Source organism: Pteronotus mesoamericanus, unplaced genomic scaffold (genome assembly GCF_021234165.1).
Source record: "Pteronotus mesoamericanus isolate MK-2021 breed Mesoamerican mustached bat unplaced genomic scaffold, CSHL_Meso_final contig_78, whole genome shotgun sequence".
Taxonomy (NCBI): Eukaryota; Metazoa; Chordata; class Mammalia; order Chiroptera; family Mormoopidae; genus Pteronotus; species Pteronotus mesoamericanus.
Window position 1 is genome coordinate 8307981 of NW_026555258.1, and position 22332 is coordinate 8330312.

Genomic DNA, 22332 nt, shown 5'->3' on the forward strand with positions numbered 1-22332 from the left:
TGTGGACACAGCTGTGCTCTGCCCCACCTCGTGGCTGTAGGACCAGATGGTTCAGGAAGGGTAGGGGGCTTCTCCGGAATTTTTAGTTTCACTTTAAGATTTCTAGCTGTGGGATTATTTTTTTTTTTAAACTTGTATTCTTTGAGTCCTTTTAGTTTGAGGTCTTGTATTTTCTCTAATTTTGAAAAGTTACAGAAATTTACATCTGCAAATATTCATCAGCCTCAAGAATTTTTTCTTTCCTTCTCTAAATATACTATGATGTGGATGTGGATTTCCTTCATTTCTCTATTGCTTATCTCTTGATTTTTCTGTTATGTATTTTATTTCTTCCTAACGTCCTTTGGCAGAATACCTTAAACCTGGTATTTTAGCTTATTTGTTCAACTGTATCCTTTCTACTCCATTCCATTCATCTATTGTTTATTTCAGTGATTTTTCATACCCTGTATTTTATTTGCTTCATTATGACGTTTCTTCATGCTTTATTTCTAATATCCTTCCTTATTGAATTTATTTCATTTTATTTTTTGGCTTATAATCCCAATCAATTAGACACTTTACTTTTTATTGTATTTTTCCATTACCATTTATCCCCCCGACCCTCTTCCCCCTCCACCCGCCCACCTGCCCCCAGCGGTCGCTGCACTGTTGTCCATGTCCAGGAGTTTTCTCTCCTTTTCTTGCTCCACGCCCCCTGTAAACCGTCCCGAGAGCTGTCAGCCTGAATTTGTTTACTTTAAATTTTTATTTCCTGTGTCTTCTGTGAGCTCCCATGTCCTGGGGATCTTAGCCACCTTGGCTCAGGAGGTCTGTGGAGCAGGGCGGACAAAGCTGCCGTCCGGTTTGTGCCCGCTTTGTGCCCGTCCTGGCTTCCGAGGGGGAAGGTGGCTGGGGGCTGGGAGGAGAGGACTCAGCCAAGGGGCGTTAGCGTGAAACCCCTTCCCAGACTCAGCACTTTTCAGGACCTGTTTTTCCTCTTAAAAATCCTAGTCCACAGAATTTGGAAAGAGGTGGTGGGAAGAAGGAACATGGGGACATGCAGGGAACACCCAGTGCTGTCTATGCCAGTGCCACCCATATGTTTGTCACCGCCGCAGCCCCTTGACAGTTCCAGGCTTGCTGACAGTTTCCCTGCATTGCAGCAGCAATTGCCTGGACAGGACAGTGTTGGAGAGGAAAACATCTACCAAAGCAACTGCACGCACCCTGACTTCCGTCTCTGGTGTCGGGCCCTGGGCTGCTCTGCCTTTCTGTTCACTGGACACTGGGACCAGATTTCCCTGTGTCGCCTCAGGGATTTCTTTCCATGTGCAAACACAAACAAAATTTTTATTGTTGTTTAGCATGGGTTCATTCTCTATACACTGTCCGGTAACTTGCTGTTTTTAAAATGGCTGGTTATCATGTCTGATTTCATATGAAAAGAGTTTGGGTTCAATAAAATAGAGCTTTTAAAATATACCTCTGGCCTGTCTGGTGTGGCTCAGTGGCTTGAGTTCCAGCCTGTGAACCAAAGAGTTGCTGGTTCAATTCCCAGTCAGGGCCCATGCATGGGTTGCAGGCCAGGTCCCCATTAGGGGGTATGTGAGAGGCAACCACACACTGATGTTTCTCCCCCGCTTTCTCCGTCCTTTCCCCTCTCTAAAAATAAATACACAAAATATTTTAAAAAATAAAATAAAATATACCTTTGCGTGTGGGTGCGATTTTTATATCCCTTTTATACTGAGGTATCCCCATATCATTGCCTTATCATATAACTGTAACTGTAAGTTAGTGAGACAGGAGAGAGCAGTTGCTAGTGTCCTGTGAAGTACTTAGCCATTTCCCTTTTTGGTTCTTTTAGGTTGTTACCAGTTTTTAAATATTATGACACTGAAATAAAGTCTTTGTTGATAAAGTGTTTTTCATTTCTAGGATGGATTTATAGAATGGATCAAATAGATAAATAGGTCGAAAAGGTCAACATTTTTCATTCTTAAACAAGTAAAGCAGGGCCTGAAACATAATAGTCATTCAAATAATATTTACTGGATTAAAGAATGTTCTAAAAATTGCTTTCCAATATGGATGTACCAATTTTCATCAACAATATGAGAGTATCTGTTCTCCCACACCATCTTACACTTAAATTGTTTTGATGATTTGTTTGTAATTTTGAAAAAAATGCTATCAGATAATATATAACTAAGGTTTGTTTCTCTTTATTTTCACCTATTTGGTAAATGGACACGTATTTTTTTTACAGGACTGAATTCGCTCTTAAAGAAATCATGTCCTCTGGAGGTGCTGAAGATGACATCCCACAGGGAGAGAGGAAAACAGTCACAGATTTTTGTTACCTTCTGGATAAATCTAAACAACTGTTCAATGGGTTAAGGTTAGTGGACTCTTGATATCTAAACTTTTCTCTAGTTCTGTGTGTTTTATCCCATGGCTGACATGTGGTGACTTTCTGAATGTTATGGATGGAATATCACACGAATACCTCTACTAGCAGTGAACATTCTTTTCTTCTTTGACACTATTTCTTCATTCTCAGATGAAAAAATAGTAGGAAAAGAGGATTGTTTTTACTCAAGTTAAGGAGAGCTCTTTTGTTCAGTGGCTTTACATCCATTAGTCAACATTATATCATGTTTACCTCTGAGTCTACCTATTGGGGCACCGAGGGCTCCGGAGCCTGCAAATGCATAATGCAGGTGAATGTGGGGCCTCTGTCTTGCTGTTATCTTTACACTTGTTTATATGCTTGCTTCTTTTTTTCTTTATTTTTCCTAAGATAAAATATCTGTTGACTAAAGTAATGACAGAGTGTTCTAGACAGTGTTGTTTTTACTTTAGTTGTGCATGCCCTGAACAGACTGGTAGCAGAAACTGTATGCACTTTTGCCCAAATGTGTCTTTGATTTCGTGTTCTTGTGTGTGAGGGGTAAGTAATTTTCTACTGTTGTGTTCTATTTTAATGAGTTAGCCTCATATTACAGTTCCTAAGATTCTTAGCATATTGACTTAATTCAGACCTAAAGCTTCATTAATTAGCTTAATTCCATTCATAAATAAATTCTTGATATGGGTAAAAGAGGTTTCATTTTTGAACTTTTATGTATGAGTCAATGATTGTAGAGATAATTATTTTAATTTACAGTTCATTCTTGGGTAAAAATGCAAACTTCCTCATATGTTTTATAATTGTATTACACATCCCTATGTTGGGAATGGTACTGGCAGAGTTTGTTTTTAAAATTAATATCTTCTAAAAAATGTTTACAATCATTAAGATAATAACAAGGTCACCACAGTCTAATTTTAGAACACTTAGTCACCCCCAAAGAAACGTCACACCCATGAGCAGCGACTTTCCTTTCCCTCCAGTCCCCAGACCCCTCATCTACTTTTGTTTCTGTGGATTTACATATTTCGAACATTTCATTTACGTAGAATCATACAATATATGGTCTTTTGTGATTGGCTTCTTTCACTAAATGTATTTTTTGAGGTTCATCTATGTAGTAAACATGTATTAGTATGTCATTCCTTTTATTACAGATTAATATTCCATTGTATAGATTTACCACATTTTGTTCATCCAGTCATCAGTTGATGTGCATTTGACTTACTTTGCTCTTTTTGGTTGTTATGAATAATACTGCTACGAACGTCTGTGTACAAGGTTTTGTGTAGACATATATTTTAATTTCCCTTGAGTATATACCTGGGAGTGAAATTGCTGGGTTATAGGGTACTCTATGTTTAACATTTTGAGGAACTTCCAGACTGTTTTTCAAAGAGGTTATGTTACCAGCAATGCAAAAGGATTCCATTTTCTCCATATCTTCACCAACACTTGTTATTGTCTGTCTTTTTCCATCTGGTATCAGAAGTGGTTTCTCACTGTGGTTTTGATTTGCGTTTCCCTAATGACTAATGATTTTGAGCATCTTTTCATAGGCTGAGTGGCCATTTTTATGTCTTTTTTGTACAAATATCTATTCTAATTCTTCGACCATTTTTCAAATTGGGTTATTTATGTTTTTATTTTTAAGTTGTAGTTCTCTTTGTATTCTGGATGCAAGTCCTTTGTAAGATGTAAAGATTTGGAAATATATATATTTCCATTTTTTGGGTGTCCATTTCTTGACACACAAACATACAAAAACTTTTAATTTTAATAAAGTTCAACTTGTCATTCTTTGTTTCCATTATTTGTACTTTTGGTGTGATATCTAAAAAAATTATTGCCTAACCTGAGATCACCAAGATTTACTCGTATGTTTTTTTCTAAGAGTTTTTGGTTTTATCTCTTATACTTAGGTCTGTGAACCATTTTGAGTTAATGTTTGAGTTTGGTATGAGATCTTAGGCATTTTTTATCAGAAAATTTTTTTTCAATTTGTTATTGTATTCCTTTCATTTTTTTTCCTCTTCATTGTTTCTCATTTCTCCTTCCTTATTTATACTTATAGTGCTTGGATTGAATATGTAATCGAAGTCCTCTGTAGCCATCTACAGAGGCTGTTTTGATTTTCATCTCTTCTTTTTCCCAGAGTTTTCAGAAAATGGCTCCAATTTGTCTATCATATGCCAGACATGTTTCATCTTGCCATTTCCTATCAGTGTTTTTTGCAATACTGCTTTCCTTAGAAGTAGGTATTAAGCATTTGATCTAAAGTTCACTGACTAGCTTCTCTATATATTCTAATAAGACGTCCACTAGAAATTCTAATGTGTTTGTAAATGGAAATGAATTTTTTCGTTGTTTCTGAGGAGCATATTGAATTTAGCAGTGGCATTTCTCTTCTTAAAAAGGAATGATTTTTCTAATCTGATTCTGAATCATACATGAATCGTAAAACTCAAGTAGTCTCCTTCTAGAGCGTCTCTGCTGGACTAAGATCACTCTGTAACTACTGTAACTACAGCTATAACAGAACACATTTCCACATAGCATTCTACAGGTTTTCAGGTGCTTCTTTATACTTGGGCCCTTTGATGACAGTATATAAATCACTTTCAGGTGCTTCTTTATACTTTGACCCTTTGATGACAGTATATAGTACCAAAAACACCTGTTATCTAAAAATGAATTGTTTTATTTCATTTCCTTGAAATGTTGTTTGGGTTGTGTTCTCATTTTTGATCTTTTTTAAAGTGCCATTTTAAGTATCATACATTTTATTTCTTTTTAAAGTACTTGCAGAATAAAATTGTATCTGTGGGGATAGTAGGAAATTTGAATACACAGAGAAGTTGTGTGAGATCTAATCTTTTTCTATTTTCTCAGAATTGCTTTTTATTTTTTTAAATTTGCATTAATTATTTATTGTATTTTTTTACATTACCTTTTAGTCCCCTTACACCCCTCTCCCCCCAGCAATCACCACACTGTGGTCCCTGCCTGAGTCCTTTTTCCTCTATTTCTCCACCCCCTAACCTCCCCTCCCCCACACTAGCTGCCATCCTACTCTCCATGTATGAGTCTGTCCCCATTTTTCTTGTTAGTTCAGTTTGTTCATTAGATTCCACATATGAGTATGCGGGATCATATGGTGTTTGTCTTTCTTTGACTGTCTTATTTCACTTAGCATAATGTTCTCTAGGTCTATCCATAACTGTCACAAAAGGTAAAACTTTTCTTCTTCTTCTTCTTTTTTTACAGCCAAGTAGTATTCCATTGTGTAAATGTCCTACAGTGGTTTTATCCACTCATGTATTGACGGACACCTGGGCTGCTTCCGTATCTTGGTGATTGTAAATAATGCTGCAATGAAAGGCGGGGTGCTTCTGTTCTTTCAAATTAGTCTTTTGTGTTCCTTCAGCTATATTCCCAGAAGTGGGATTGTTGGGTCAAAAGGCAGATCCATTTTTAATTTTTTGAGATATCTCCATACTGCTTTCCACAGTGGCTGCACCAGTCTGCACTCCCACCCACAGGGCAAGAGTTCCCCTTTCTCCACGTCCTCGCCAGCATTGTTGTTTGTTGATTTATTGATGACAGCCATTCTGACAAGTGTGAGATGGAACCTCATTGTGGTTTTATTTTGCATTTCTCTGATGATTAGTGACGTTGAACATCTTTTCATATATCTGCTGGCCATCTGTATGTCTTCTTTGGAGAAGTGTCTGTTTAGGTCCTTTGCCCATTTTTTTAATTGGGTTTTTTTTTGGTGTTGAATTTTATAAGTGCTTTGTAAATTTTGGATATTAACCCCTTATCAGATAGAGCGGCAAATATGTTCTCTCATTCTGTGGGTTGTCTTTTTATTTTGTTAATGATTCCCTTTGCTGTGCAAAAACATTTTAGTTTGATGTAGTCCCATTTATTTTTTTCTTTGGTTTCCCTTGCCTAGGGTGATGTATCCGATAAAAAATTGCTATGAGCAATGTCCTAGATTTTGCTGCCTAAGTTTTCTTCTAGGATTTTTATGGTTTTGGGTCTAACATTTAAGTCTTTGATCATTTTGAATTTATTCTTGTGTGTGGTGTAAGAGGGTGGTCTAGTTTTATTTTTCTGCACGTATCTGTCCAATTTTCCCAATGCTGATTTTTGAATAAACTATCTTTAGCCCATTGTATATATTGAGATCTAATGTTTAGGACTGTTTATTCATTAATTTTTTATAACCTGCTTGGGAGATCTATCTCAGTTTAGTTTTGAGTACTTAACACTATATGAAGTTTAAGAATTAAGCCTTTTCATACAATTTGATAGCAAAAAAACCCCCCCAATCTGATTTAAAAATGGGCAGAGGATCTGAATAGATATTTTTCCAAAAAGGACATACAGATGGCCCACAGGTGCATGAAAAGGTGCTCAGAATCACTAATCATAAGGGAAATACGAATCAAAATCATCATGAGATATCACTTTATACCTCATAGAATGGCTGTTATCAAACAAAGAAATGACAAGTGTTGGTGACAATTTGGAGAAAAGGGGATCCTTGTTCACTGTTGGTGGGAATGTAAATTGGTCCAGTTACTATGGAAAACAGTATGGAGATTCCTCAAAAAATTAAAAACAGAACTACTATAGGATCTAGCAGTTTCACTTCTGGACATTTATCTGAAGAAAATGAAAACACTAACTTGAAAAAATATTTGTACCCCCATATTAATTGCAGATCATTTACAATAGCCAAGATAGGAAAGCAAACCAAGTGTCCATTGATAGATGAGTGGATAAAGAAATTGTGGTGTATATGTGGAATATTATTTAGCCATTAAAAATGAAGGAAATCATGCCATTTGTGACAAGGATGGATCTTGAGGACATTATGCTAAGTGAAATAAGGCAGGTAGAGAAAGACAAATATTGTATAATCTCATTTTATGTGGAATCTAAGAACACCACCATTAACAAGAACCCTCCCTCCCCCAAATGAACTCAAGGATAGAAAGAACAGATTGGTGGTTGTCATGGGGGGAGGGGTAAAATGGGTGTAAGGGGGTTAAAAAGTGTGAACTTCCAGCCTAAAAATCAGTAAGTCATAGTACAGCATGGTGACTGTAATTAATAGTACTGTGTTGTGTATTTGAAAGTTTCTAAGAAAGTAGATCTTAAAAGTCCTCATCACAAGAAAAAATAATTTTGTAGCTACGTATGGTGATGGATGTTAAGTAGACTTTATTGTGGTGATTATTTTGCAGTATATTCATATACAAAACATTATGTTGTATACCTGAAACTAATGTGTTATATGTCAATTATATGCCAATAAAATATTAATTCTTTTAACTCTTGTTCTCCGGAATTTCAATAGATAAAAACATAGGTCCCACTAACTTGAAATTTCTCTGCTTTGTTAAGTCAGTAATTCTGTTGGTACATATGTATAACTTGGATATATAGATCACTACCTGGAAAGCAGTATTTGCTATAGTAACATATTGATTGCTTCACAGATGTGGAATATACCTTCCTAAAATGCTACTTTAAAATTTGACAGTACTAATAATGATAAATTTTTTAATTTTTTTTTAGATTTTATTTATTTTTATAGAGAGAGGGAGGAGGGAGGAAAAGAGGGAGAGAAATACTACTGTGCGAGAGAGACATCGACTGGTTGCCTCTTGCACACCCCACACTGGGGACCCAGCTCTCAACCCAGGCATGTGTCCTGACCAGAAATTGAACCAGCAGCCTTTCGGTTCATAGGCTGATGCTCAATCCACTGAACCACACCAACCAGGATTATTGATAAGTTTTAACCTAGAAGACTAGGTAAACAAATCCATCAGGGATTTATTTTTAGTGTATTATGTGAAGGGCAGTCTTCAGTTTCAATGGGCTCAATTATTTCTATGAAAGTATATATTTGTGTTGAGTAAGTATATATTTTCTGTGATTGCTTTTGGGTTTTTGAGAAGGGGGTGGCTAATGACATTGCAGGTCTATAGTTTACTGAGAGGTTAGTATTTTGACTTTTTCTTTTCACTTTAAAAGAAAATTTGTTACATGTATGCACACACACACGCACACACATACACACACAGAACAAGGGGGGACCCCCCAAAAAACTGGAACTTAATTATTCAAAAAAGCATATTTATTCTTACATGGTTAAACTTCAGTCACCTTGAAAGTACCCTTCATTTGATGCAATACACCTATTGAGTCATTTTCTCCCACTGCTCAAAACAGTTTTGACTCTCAATTTTGATACCTTTTAGTGCTTCTGCTGTTTTTTGTTGGTTTCACCTCCTCCATTCCACAATGGCAAAACATTTCCTTTTGAAGACTTTTTTTCATCCAGGGAAACAAAAGTTGATCAGGGAGAGATCAGTGAAAAGGGAGGGTTGGGCACAGGGGTCCTGCTGTTTTTTGGTCAAAAGCTGAACACTCAGCACAGTGTGGGCAGGTGCACTCATAATTCACCCATCATGAAATAGGCAGTCATTGAAAGAGTCTTCAAAAAAATTCACCGAAGCGCATGCAGCTTCTCACAACAATCCCAGCTCGTACACTGATACAGATGGGTTCCTAGAACACTTTTGTAGTGGGGGAAGCCTGTACTAAAGGGGGCCTACCCTCCAAAAGATAATTCCGTATTTTTCGGGTACCCCCTTCGTGTGATAGGACTATTAAAAAAGATTTTGATAAAGATATAAATGAAAAGTTGCTCATGATATGTACTTAAATGAAAAAAACAAATTGTAAAAACAATATGTTTTAAACCATGTTTTTTTTTAAATCAAAAATTCTGTTTTAAATATATCTATTTAAGTGGGGACTGTTTACTCTTAGTGCCCACTTTGGTCTCTTTCTTCTGGGGGACTGACTTTCTCACAGTGTCTGGTGCATGTGAACTGTGTATTTTCTGTGCTTGTTTATATAAATGAATGTGTTGTTCAGTACTAGTTCTTGATTGGAAAGGCCACTACTTATCAGTTCTGCAGGTCTGTGATAGAGTTGCCTGTGGTGGGGGGTGGGAGGGGCATATGAGGTGCTCCGTATTACTCTCCAGCTCCCTTTCCAAAGCTCCTTGAGTACATAAATTAAACACCTTTCTCCTTTCAAATGTCGATAGTTTTTGTGCATTTCTTTTGAAATAGAGATTTCTTTGGGAATAATTTTAAAAAGTTTTTGTTTTTTTTGATTGCCTCCCCCCTTTATATTTGTGTTGATCAGTGTAGAAAACAAGATCACAGTGCTCAGAGAGAACAGGAAGTACATTGGTAGTGGTCTGGAGCAGCGCTGGAACTTGGAGAAATGGGGTAAAGTGGGAATCCAGCTGGAACGGCGTCCGCTTTTCACATTGGTCCTTCTTTCTGGGCGTCCCTTGCATTGTTTGCACTCATCTTTTGGCTAGCTCTTCTTTGTGTTTTCTCTTTCTTTCTTGACTTCACAAACTGGTGATTAAACTTACTATTGCAGTGTAATGTACTTGCAGAAAGGTACACATAAGTGTACCTTTTCACAGACTGAACACATCCGTGTGGCTTGTGCTTAGATAGAGAAATAGAATGTGGCGACCCCCTCATGTTCCCTTGCACCTGGACTTTTCAACAGAGTGAGAGTGCAATTCAGTGCCTCAGAGTTTCTATATAATGTCTTATTCGGATATAATAAATTTTCTCTTTACTCTTAAAGGTGTGTATTTTCACCTTATATTAAGCCATTTACCTAAGTTGCCAGAGCCTTTTCAATTTCCCAGCTGTGAATGTCTTGACAGAGTATTTTTCTTGACTGAACTTACCTTCTGATAATATATGCATAATAAATAAACTTCCTTCCACTTACTATGTAAGGAAACATAGTCTAGAGAGTGAGAAATGGATAGAATGAATGGTATTATGCTTATAATAGCTCTTGCATGTAGTTACAGTAGTAATGAAGTGTTAGAAATAGCTTTGAATACTGTTAGAAAAATGATCAAAGCCCAAGTGCTCGCAGGGTTCTGGTTACCATGGTGACGAAGCAGAATGGAATACTTGATGGGATTATATAAGGCAGCATCTTGAGACACGTATTTGAAATACACAGTTGTGTCTACCACCAATACCCATGATTTTTGGTGCTTTAAAGCAGTAGAGGCCTCCAAATCACTAATTATTTGACTCCAAAGGAGCAAATACACAAAGCCAAGATAAGCGTTGGAGCCCGTGAATGTATATTATTTGTAGAGATGTACACCAATATGAAGTGTAATGGTCTTCAATTAAAGTCATTGCAGAAATTATTTTTATTAAATATGCTCCCAATATTTCATATTAAAGAAGAAATAACCTACAGTACTTCCTTTAAAAGCCCATTTTTAGGAAGCCCTGGCTCCTAAATAGGAAAGGATCTCTGAGAAATTACCAGTTTGCTCCCTCCTCTCCCTTACCTTCTCTGGTTCCTTTTTCTTCCCCTCCTTCCTTCCTTCTCCTCCTTCAAAAAATTAATGCTTTCCTAGAGGCAAGTTACACAAACTAGTTATAGTAAGGTATATGTTACTCAGAAATAATACCCTAAGCTATTGTACCAGCTTGTGCTATATGCTTTCATTTCCTATGGCTGTCCACTGGGAAGAATTGCCCTTGAATTTGAGGTAGGCCACCCCCAGAGTGATCTAGAGAAGAAGCATTAACTAATGAAAGTTTAATGTGAGTCACAAATATAATTAAAAATTTCCTAGCAGCTAGGTTTTTAAAAATGTAAAAAGAAAACAAGTGAAACTAATTTTAATAATGTATTTTATTTGATCTATTCATTATATCCAAAATGCTTTATTTTAACATGTGATTACATGTTAAATACAGAAAAATTACTGAGATCTTTTTACATTCTGTTTTTTTTTCATACTAAGTCTTTGGAGTACACCAAATGTTTCACACTTAACACACATTTCAGTTCAGATTAGCCACATTTCAAGTACTCCATAGCCATACTTGGCTATTAGGTCAGGTAAAGTCCATCCAGCTTTTAGCTTCTGTTCTCAGAATGGGCCAGTGTGCTGTCCAGTGAATTTGCATTGGCTCTTTTGGAGTTCTCTTCTGCACAGGTCCATCACATGTCCCGTTTATTTCTTCTTTCTCTGCCTGTACAGATGTTGACAGCCTGCAGGTCTTGGCAGTTGGTGATGTGTCCCCACCCACCTGTACTTTGGCGTTTGAGGGGTACCTTATTACTTACTGTATTAGCTTGTTCCAACTGCCATGACTAACTTTCACAGACTGCGGTGGCTTAAACAACAGAAATTTACTGTCTCAGATCTAGAGGCTAGAAGTTCAAGATCAAGGCGTTGGCAGGGCTTGTTCTTTCTGAGGCCTTTCTCCTTGGCTTGTAGATGGCCATTTTCTTCCTCTGTCCTCATGGGCAGTCCCTCTGTGTGTCCTAATCTCCTCCTTTTAAAGACATGAATCAAACTGCATTAGGGCCCACTGTAAAGACCTCATTTTGACTTAATTATCTCTTTACAGGCCCTGTCTCCAAATATACTCATGATCTGAGGTGCTGGGTAGGCATCAATGATCTTACCTAGTTCAACTTAGCAAAGGGGGTTGAATTGTAGAAGCTTGGGAGAAAGTTCCTAAGTTTTGACATTGCAACATTACATGTGAGACATCTCGGAGAGTCAAGTTTAACAATTTGCACTACACTTAGTCCTGCGATAGTCTCCCAACTTTTGTTGAGTTGAGGATTTTAAAAAAAGGAGATGAGTGTCATACTTTCAATTTCCTCCAAAGCCTTGGAAAAAGAATATGAGCAGTGAATTTATAACACAGGTGCCTTTGCAAGATGTGAAATATAAGGTCATTCAGCTAACAGGATAATTCACAGAGCCCCATTTAATTTAATTCTATGGACCATTAATTTCCCATCTCTTCTGACAGTAGTAATGACCAAATGATATATTCAGAGTTTAAAACCAGAGTTTAAAAGCTCTGAATAGTAGAGGAATTTATCTAAAACTCTTTATATAGTACCTTAATTTTAGACTCTAATCATATTACAGTGGTTTTTTTTTTTTTAATATTAGCCTTTATGATACGTCTCATTAGGAAAAAGGTAATCATAAGGCTTATCCTTTTAGGAAGTTAAGAAAAAATTTAAACCCTATTTCAAGAAAGGAATTGTGCCCTGGTTGTTGGCTTGGTTGGTTGGAGCTTTGTCCCCTACACCAAAAGGTTGCAGGTGCGGTCCCTGGTCCCGGTGTGTACGGAGGCAACCAATTGATGTTTCTCTCTTACGTTGATCTCTCTCTTTCTCTCTGCTATAATCAATACACATATTTTCAGGTGAGGATTAAATTAAAAGAAAAGAAATTGCTATCTTTATAATGAGTCTTTAGACTGGGGTGGTAGATTTTCTAAGTTCTTTTGAGAAAAATAGTATAGAATTTAGGCAATATTGTTCATAGCATATAGAATTTAGCCAGAATTGTTTATAGCTATAAATCAGAAAATATTTGTATATTATTACTCACTGTCAGGAACCTTGTTCTAGCCTTTTAGATCACCTTTAATGTGCTTTTAGCCCTCATGCAAAATTCCCTTCCCTCAAAATGCTTTCATTGACTGTCTGGAGTTAATGTAGTCATAAAACACTGAGTTCTAGTTCTGTTTTCTCTCTTACCAAGATGTATGACTGAAGTTTATTAAATCTGTCAGATTTGGAAACTAAAGGAATCTGCAGGCAAATGCTTCCTTGAAAATTTGCCTAAAGACTCGACACAATATCTTTAAAGAAGCACCCAAGAGTTGTCAGTCCTCATGAAGGTGATTTTGCTGCCTAATGCTTTTATATAATAGTACAGTCTTCCTGTCAGTAGCCACTTGATAAGAGTTTTAAAGATTATAGCAGCAGCTTCCATTTTTAAATACCTGATTAGTTCTTCCTAATGCAGCCTCTCACTAGAGATCCATGGAGACATAAAAATGATGAGAACTTGCAGTAAATGTGGAAACTAGTACCTACAGTTAACCTATTTCTGTAATCTGAAATGAGTTTCTGCCTTTCACAAGGATAATGGAAATGGATTAAAAAATGCAATTACTAGCTCATTCTTCTAATGTGTGCCTGAAAAGTTGGGGTAGGAAAATATTTTGCTTTTTTACTCATTTTCTTAATATTTGGTATAGGAATAAGAATCTTCTTTTCACTCATCAATTCTACTTAGAGAGATTTACCTTTTACTCATATCACAGAACTATTCAAGTCTGTTAAGTATGATGTTTATTGCAGCATATTTATAACAGGGAAAAACTGGAAGCAATATAAATGTTCGTCAGGAGGGATGGGTAAAAGTGATTCATTGTATACTACATTGTACATAGTAAATATTGATATAATTCTATATGTATTAAAGAAAATGATATATATATAAATTAAAAAAGCATGTTATAAAACATTATATGTTGTTTGATCCCCTTATTTAAAATAATAAAAAAACTCACATAGAAAGAATACAAAAACTCACATAATATTCATAGAAAATACATTTTTTAAAGATTTTATTTATTTACTTTTAGAGTGAGGGGAAGAGAAGAAGAAAGAAGGAGAGAAGCATCAATGTGTGAGAGATACATCGATCGGTTACATGCCCCCAGCTAGGGACCTGGCTCGTAACCCCGGGCCCATGCCCTGACCAGGAATTGAACTGGCAACCTTTGGATTTACAGGCTGGCGCTCAGTCCACTGAGCCACACCAGCCAGGCGTAGAAAATACAATCTCAATGGGGTTTATTTCTTGGGACTAGAATTGAGGGGAGAAGCAATATGGTATTTTTTACTTCTTGTTTTACATGCTATTAGTACATTTGTTTTCCAAGACATTATTTATTTTATTATTTTCAAAATTCAAAAAGAAAAAATGAGACATAAGATCTCTGTGATAGATTGTTTGTAAAAGTTATTCCTTTCCCTACATCCATGTCCACAAGTTGTCCCTCTCACACTGACTCCGGGCTTGGCCATAGTATTTGCTTTGGCCAATGGGACCATAGAAACATGTTGCAGAGACTTGAAACGAAAAATGCACATTTGAGCTGTCCTCTCTTTTGCTGCTCTTGGGATCCTTGCCACCAACCTCACATAAATAGAGCCATGCTAGGTTGTTGGATGATGAACAACACATGACCCAGCACCCTACCTGCCAGCTAGGCAACTAACTGCTGGATATTTGAGGGAGGCCACCACAATTGTCTGTGCACAGTTGCAGGAGTGAGGTCTGGCTGAGACTTGTGCTACAGTTTTATTAGCTTATAATTGCCTCTTTTTCTTTATTTTTTTAATTATATTTTATTGATTATGCTATTAAAGTTGTCCCAATTTTTCCCCCTTTGCCTGACCCCATGCCTGGGACCCCCATTCCTTCCAGCACTCCCCTCCCTGCTTAGTTCATGCCTATTGGTCATGCATATAAGTTCTTTAGCTTCTCCGTTTCCTATACTATTCTTAACATCCCCTATTTTGTACCTACCAGTTATGCTTCTTAATCCCTGCACCTTTTATCCCATTCTCCCTCTATCCCCCTCCTCACTGATAACCCTCTAAATGATCTCCATTTCTATGATTCTGTTCCTGTTCTGGTGGTTTGCTTAGTTTTTTTAGATTCACTTGTTGATAGTTGTGAATTTGTTGCCCTTTTAATGTTCATAGTTTTGATCTTCTTTTTCTTAAATGTCCCTTTAACATTTCAAGTAATAATGGCTTGGTGATGATGAACTCCTTTAGCTTTACCTTGTCTAGAAAGCACTTTATCTGCCCTTCCACAAGAGCTTTGGTTGATAGAGTAATCTTTTCATCACTTTGAATAATTCTTGCCAGTCCCTTCTGCCTGCAAAGGTTTTTTGAAAAATCAGCTGACAGTTTTATGGGAATGCCTTGTATGTAACTCTCTGCTTTTTTCTTGTTGCTTTTAAGATTCTCTCTTTGTTTTTAACCTTTGGCATTTTAATTTTGATGTGTCTTGGTGTGGTTCCCTTTGGGTCCAACTTGTTTAGGACACTCTGTGCTTTGTGTGCTTGTGTGTCTATTTCTTTCACCAAGTTAGGGAAGTCTTCCTCCATTATTTTTTTAAGTGTTTAAATTTCTTGCTCTTCCTCTTCTCCTTCTGGCACCCCTATGATTCAGATGTTGGTATATTTGGAGATGTCCCAGAGGCACCTTTTGCTATCTGTATTTTTTTTTTATTCTTTTTTTTTTCCCTTGCTGTTCTGGCTGAATGCTTATTTCTTCTGTACGTTCCAAATCGTTGATTTGAATCCTGGCTTCTTCCCCTCCACTATTGGTTCCTTGTAGAGTTTTCTTTATTTCACTTAGTGTAACCTTCATTTCTTCCTGGGTCTTTTTGATGCTGTTGCTGTACTCACTGAGTTCTTTGAGCATCTTGATCACCAGTGTTTTGAACTCTGTATCTGAGAGGTTGGTTCCCTCCATTTCGGTTTGTTCTTTTTCTGGCGCTCTGTTCTGTTCTTTCATTTGAGCCATGTTTCTTTGTCTCCTCAATATGGCAGCTTCCCTGTGTTTGCTTCTGTATATTAGGTACAGCTGCTTTGACTCTCTGTCTTAGTAGCATGGCCTATTGTAGAAAAGGCACCTGTAAATTGTGTGGGGTGAAGCCTTAGGTAATCAGTAGGGCAGGGTAGCCCACTTCACTGCTTTGTGGCTTTATGTGCGGGGAGGGTTCAGAGAGGGGACAGTGCCACTGCCTGGCTTCTGGAGGTGTTGCCAGGCACTCTGTGTGACCGGCACCCTTCTAGCTGTTCCCAGAGTGGGTGGATTTGTGTATGTTCTAAGTCCATTTGGGCCCTTTAATTGGAGTCTCCTGAAAATCTGGCAGTTTCTTCTGCTGCTCCAGCCCCCACTCGTTTTTATAGCCAGAAGTTGTGGAGATTTATCTTCCTGGTGCTAGAACCCTGAGCCGTGTGGCCTGGCCTGGGGCTGGGAGTGCTCACTCCCAAGGTATCTCTCCTGATTTTTATCCACCACATGTGAGCATAGGACCACCTGTTTTGCCACTGCAGCCTCTCCACGGCACACCGCATCCCTGCCTCTCCCTGCCCATCTGGATGAATGAGGCTTCTTTAAATCCTTGGTTGTTGGACTCCATACAGCGCAATTTTTCTGATGGTTCTGCGTGTTACTTGTTTTGAGGTCTAGCTGTAATTATTTCTGTGGTTGCACAAGGAGGCGAAATATGTTTACCTGCACCTCCATCTTGACCGGAAGTAGCATTATCCTGCCTTTTTTTGGTCTTAAACGTCTTATTCAGCTCTCTCTCTGATGATCTCTTCTTTCTCTTTTGCATATCCAAATCGATCTTGATGCAGCTTTCCCTTAAGCCCTCAGCGAATCTCTTTTCCACACTCTACTTTTACTCAGTACCATATAATTGAGTACTTATGTGCTATTTTTTCTCTTTTTCTGTACATGTGTTAGTCTTTTCTATCTACCTAATGATAAGCTCCTTGATTGTACAGATCATATTTCACAATACTTTCTCTGGCTTTCATAGCAGTTAGCACCTGATAGAATTATATGCAGTACCAGGTTTCCCCCTTCCGCTCCGTGTCTTCAGCATACATCTTGCCAAACTCCGAGGCATGACACCCCACTGGTGCATGAGCAAAGCTACACAAACCGGAGCTGCATGTCTTTCTGCTCTGTAGCTATCTCCTTCATCAGGTAAATAAAAACATATATAGCAGGTTTGTGTGTATACATGTGGTCTTTTTTTTCTAATCCCAAACATGTTTGTGAATTATACACAGTACTACACGTGTATATATTAAAATAAAGAAACTCCTAATAATATAGTAAGTGAAAAAGTTTATATTAATACTGTTTATGTATAAAATCTGGAAGGATATGCATCCCTCCCTCCAAAACAACCAAACAATATAAACTGCTTCCTCATATTTCCATAAAATTGTACAGTGTATCAAGACCATTCAACTTAATTAGTTTTGTGACGTAAATAAAGGATTTCTTGTATACTTGAAAGTTAAAGTAGGGCTAAATGAGAGAATTTATATGTTAAAAGTCTCTTCTTTTACTACTAAACATTGGTTTTCTCTGTTTTAGGTATTTTGGTAGACAGTTGGGGTATGGGGGTTTATTCTAAAATGTAGCCTGCACATCTTTCCTTAATTGCAAATGGTGCTTGTGGTGATCATAAAGGTATGGGTTTAGACAGTGGTATTAGCACAGAGATAGACAATTGGACTGATGGGGAAGAGCAGAGAGCCCCAAAACAAAAACACTAGTTTATCCGGTAACCCCAGTGGAAGGGATTGGCCCTGAGTGTATCACCTGGGGGCTGGTAATGATGCATGAGGGTTCTTTGTGCTCTTCTCCACTTTTGTGTGTGTTTGAAACCTTCCACCGTAAAAATATTTTAAAGACATAACTTAATAAATAGAGATACCTTTCACAAAAGTGATAAAATGACCTTTATGGAAAAAGTTGTAAAATTAATTTAGTGGCAATATTTTGAACATAAATGGAAAAGGATACTATTGACATAAAAATTATTTTTAAAAAGTTAATTCCCAAAGTGGATATTTGACTTATTCAGTCCTTATTAGAAGTCTACGATTAGGGTTTGTTTTTAGACTTTCGATAAGCTAATTTTAAAATTCATATGCAAGCACCAGGGACCAAGAATAGCCAGGGCAGTCCTGGAAAAGAAGAAACATGACAGACTTATTAATAAAGCTAATTAACAGAATGTTAATAAGGAAATAGAAAAGCAGACCTGTGGGGTATAACAAAGAGCTGAGACACAAACATAAGGGAAAATTGATGACTGCAGTGGTAGTTCTATCATGTTAGCCAGAAAGATATTTTTAAAAATCAGATAGAATTTGTTTTTGATTATATTAAGGAGGTAAGTTTGAAAGCCAATGCTATAGATCTTTAAAAAGACTGCATTATTGTATGGGTGAATTGCTTTAAAAAGATATTAAAAGCATTAAACATAATGATTAAGATTGATATGTTTGATAAGTACTCAAAAAAAAATCAGTAAGAATGAGAAGACAAGTCACAGAGTGGGATAAGAAGTGCTCCACGTTGTAATCAATAAATAAGATTATTGTTCCTTTATAAAACAATTGTCTTTGGCAGTGTAACTCTCACGAGACTTGGTTGACTCTTTATCTGTTTGGTCCAGGTTAGCCTCCAAGAACCAATGGCCATACCCATGATATTTTGAGACCTCTCTCTCTCTCTCTTTCTGTCTCCTCCCCCCCTCTCCTCCCCCCCTCTCTCATAGACTTTATTTATTATGGTTACCTTGAGCTTATCAGAATTCCACAAGACAACAAAATCCTTAGGTTCATTTCCCTGATCTGTTTTGTCCTACTGAAAGGATATATTTGGAGCCTTTCTCCTTATGTTTATTCACAGGTTTTTATGAAGAGGTTTCCTGAGGATGAGACACAGTCTTAAGCTAACATTTCTCAAATTATATTTTTTACACTTAAGCGTTAGAAACTGTTATATATTTCAAGTTCTGTAATTTGGGGATTTTCTCTTAGTTCATCTCTTGTATTTTGTTAAGTACAGTTAGTAGCATACTGTCTCTTCTTCCTTTGAATCCACAAGTTCATTAATCACATTATCTGCTTTCCAAGTTACTGCCGGCAAATGCAGCCCGGCCGCCGTGTTATGTGTCATCATTTTTCCAGTCTTCAGTAACTGTGACTTGCCACTCAGTCCCCATGCCAGTCTCACATATGTAATGTGTTTGTTATGGCAGTAACCCCCTCCTGGTACCAGGCTTTCTCCTGGTTTTCCCTAAGTAAGGCTGTGGTAAGCACTCCACAATTTCAGTGCCTCCCTACAGTAGAGATTTCTAGCTCCCATGTCACCCATGGTTGTCTGCCATTCTGAGGCTCCGTGAAATGTGTCTTACATAAGCAGCCCTATCCTGGTCTTAGGTCAGAGGGAAAAGTGAAAATGCTGACCCATGTAATACCTCTCAAATCTGCTTCTCAGACGTGGTGTAGATAATTTACAATTCTATTTCTTTGGCCTAAGCAAGTTATATGGCCAGTCCCAGTGTCTGCGTGGTGGGGAAGTGTTGTGTCTTAGGGACGTGCTATAGCCATCAGGCTCAAGGAGAGGTGGCTATCTGTTCACCTATAGGAAGGGCGGGGGTAGAATTGTTAAGGACAATACCACCTGTGCATTCATTTTTCAAAGTGCTGAATTCTTAGCTGAAGGTAAACTGTTGGAAGTTATCGCTGTATAAGTGAGCATGAGTAAGATCCTCAGGACAGGGAAGAGAGTGCCAGAAACCTCATGGGAGACTAGGAATGAGCTGGCAAAGGTAGAGGAAGAACAGAAAAGAGCGTGCCCTGGACCCTTGTTATAGAGCTCTTTTGCTCCAAAAATGGTAACTTTTTTTTAAAGAAAGAAAGCCTGAATACAAATGCTTTCAATCTGTCCAGTTTGTACCACCAGAAGACGTAGTTTCCAAATAGCATGAGAGATTTAAAATTAATGTATGTGTGTTTGCTCTTACAGAGATTTGCCACAGTACGGGCAGAAGCAGTGGCAGTCCTATTTTGGAAGAACTTTTGATGTTTACACCAAACTCTGGAAGTTCCAGCAGCAGCATCGGTAAAGGAATTTTATAGTTAAAGGAGAGTGAAGCTCCATGTTCTGTGAATCACAGTCTTGACCTTTACTACCTTGGTGCTTTTTATTTCTGGGTACATCTTAATATATTTTATCTGCATGGCCCAAATGAAAACAAATTGATTTTTTTATTGCTTACTTAAGGTTTTAAAATGTAATGCTCTTATTGGATTTTTAAAGACTATAAATATCTGAAATGGTTCAGATTAAGTCTAACATAGCTTGTATTGATTCATGGTTTCCTTCTAGAATAGGTGTTGTTTATTGGCCAAAACTATTTGGGGGTGTTGCTTCTAATATTCATGAATGTAGCTCAAAGAAGTTTCTTTTTATATTTCAACTTACTTTAAATAGACATTTTAGAAATGCTCTTTGAATTTAATTGAATGATTATGTTGAAAACTCATGAAAAATTCATGAATTTGAATTCCTGAATTTAAAATTTCATGCTGAATTGGGTGTTATTTTATCCTGTTAAGTTTACAGATTTGGTTATTTTTGAAATTTATAGTCTCTTATTTCTATTTTCTTATTTTCTATATAAAACAGACAAGTCTTGGATAATCGGTATGGCTTGAAGCGGTGGCAAATAGGGGAAATTGCTTCTAAGATTGGGCAGCTATACTACCATTATTAGTAAGTGAATCGCATATGGAAAAAATCAAGCTTTGTCCTGATTTACGCACAGCATGCAGAAGTATGCATGATGTACTTATTTGATTGGAGGGAAAACTAAGGAGTTACAAACGGAACCTTTATAATTTAGATCATATTGTTCAAGACAGCATTATGAAATGACCTTCCATAATCAAAGTAACATTATTTGCTTCAAAGGCTCACCTTCCAAACAGTTCATTTGGTCAGACTCATTTATAACTTAAAGGAGTATGATCTTGGTACTAGATAAGTGAGTTTGTATTCTTAATGGCTTCACTCAAATCTCAATACTCTGCAGGGACATACCATAAATTTGTATGTTTGAATAAGTGGTTTTCAGGAGGATATTTTACAACTCATACTTGTTGGATATGTCTAAAAGGGTTACATGGAGTAGATAAGGATAATTCTGATTAAATCCTTAGAGCAACAGCATCTGTATAGTCCCACTCAGGAGTCAAGGAAAGAAGAGAACTCCTTTAGGACTCTAAATCTCATTATCCTGAAACGACATCAGGTGTCCCATAAAAAGGCTTGGATCCCGATAGGCCAGAAATACCTTCCTCTTCCTGTTCTTTGGCTTGTCACCCAAAATTTCCACCATTAAAATCACTCTCTTGGATAGCGTGTTTTCTTAAGAAGTCCTCTGTAAAACTAGAGATGTTTTTTAAAATATTTTCATTAATTTATTTTTTAATTTTTCAATTACAGTTTTCCTTCAGTAATATTTTGTATTGGTTTTAGGTGTACGGCCTAGTGATTAGACAATCGTATACTTACAAAGCATTCCGTCTGATATTTCCAGTACCCACCTGGTGCCACACATAGTCACTACAGTATTATTGACCACATTTCTATGCTGTACTTCACGTCCCCATGACTACTCTGTAGCTATCAATTTGTACTTCTTAATCAGTCCCTTCACCTCTTTGACCCAGTTCTTTAAACAAAGAACCTAATTTATCAGCATCCTCTGGAAATTAATATGGATTAGTCCATTTCTGACTCCAGTGAGAAAAAAGAATGAAAGAAATGAGTCAAAAGACAAGCAACTCTGTGTGGATTTGGGAGAGGTCATGAAGGGTCTGTCCCAGGTGGAAAGTTTTACTTGGTGGAATGCTGTTTGGAGAGTCCCTTCGAAGAATGAGAATAATGTGTACTTTGGATTGCCATCCAAAAGGCTTGGGAGCAGTGGGGAGGTATTTTTTAATTATCGTTATTACTATTTTTGCACATTTTAGGGGTGATATGAATATTGCTTTGCTGATCAAATTTAGGACAGCCATTCCCTTCCCCTCATGTAGAGGAATAGAGGGATAATGGAACAAGTATTGATCATGGTGGAGAATTTGAGAGAGTGTCCAATTGAAAGATTTTTTTTTTCCTCATAGCTTACGCACATCTGAGACCAGCTATCTGAATGAGGCTTTCTCCTTCTATTCTGCAATCAGACAGAGATCATATTATTCTCAAGTCAATAAAGAGGACAGGTATGCACCTCGTATGTTTTTTGAGACAAGAAAGTAAAACACTTAACATTTTTAGTTTGTGTGCAAATAATGCAGAAACATACATTTGTTTATAACTTATATTCATTT

General features: G+C 37.2%; 1 protein-coding gene across 1 annotated transcript in view; it reads left to right on the forward strand.

The window, feature by feature from the left end:
* Positions 1-22332, forward strand: part of SCAI (suppressor of cancer cell invasion) — a 96461-nt gene that overhangs the window by 40831 nt on the left and 33298 nt on the right. Inside the window, exons 3-6 of the mRNA XM_054584390.1 lie at positions 2252-2383; positions 19964-20059; positions 20627-20713; positions 22126-22224. Of these exons, the coding sequence (XP_054440365.1) occupies positions 2252-2383; positions 19964-20059; positions 20627-20713; positions 22126-22224 (414 nt within the window). The remainder of the gene's footprint in view (positions 1-2251; positions 2384-19963; positions 20060-20626; positions 20714-22125; positions 22225-22332) is intronic.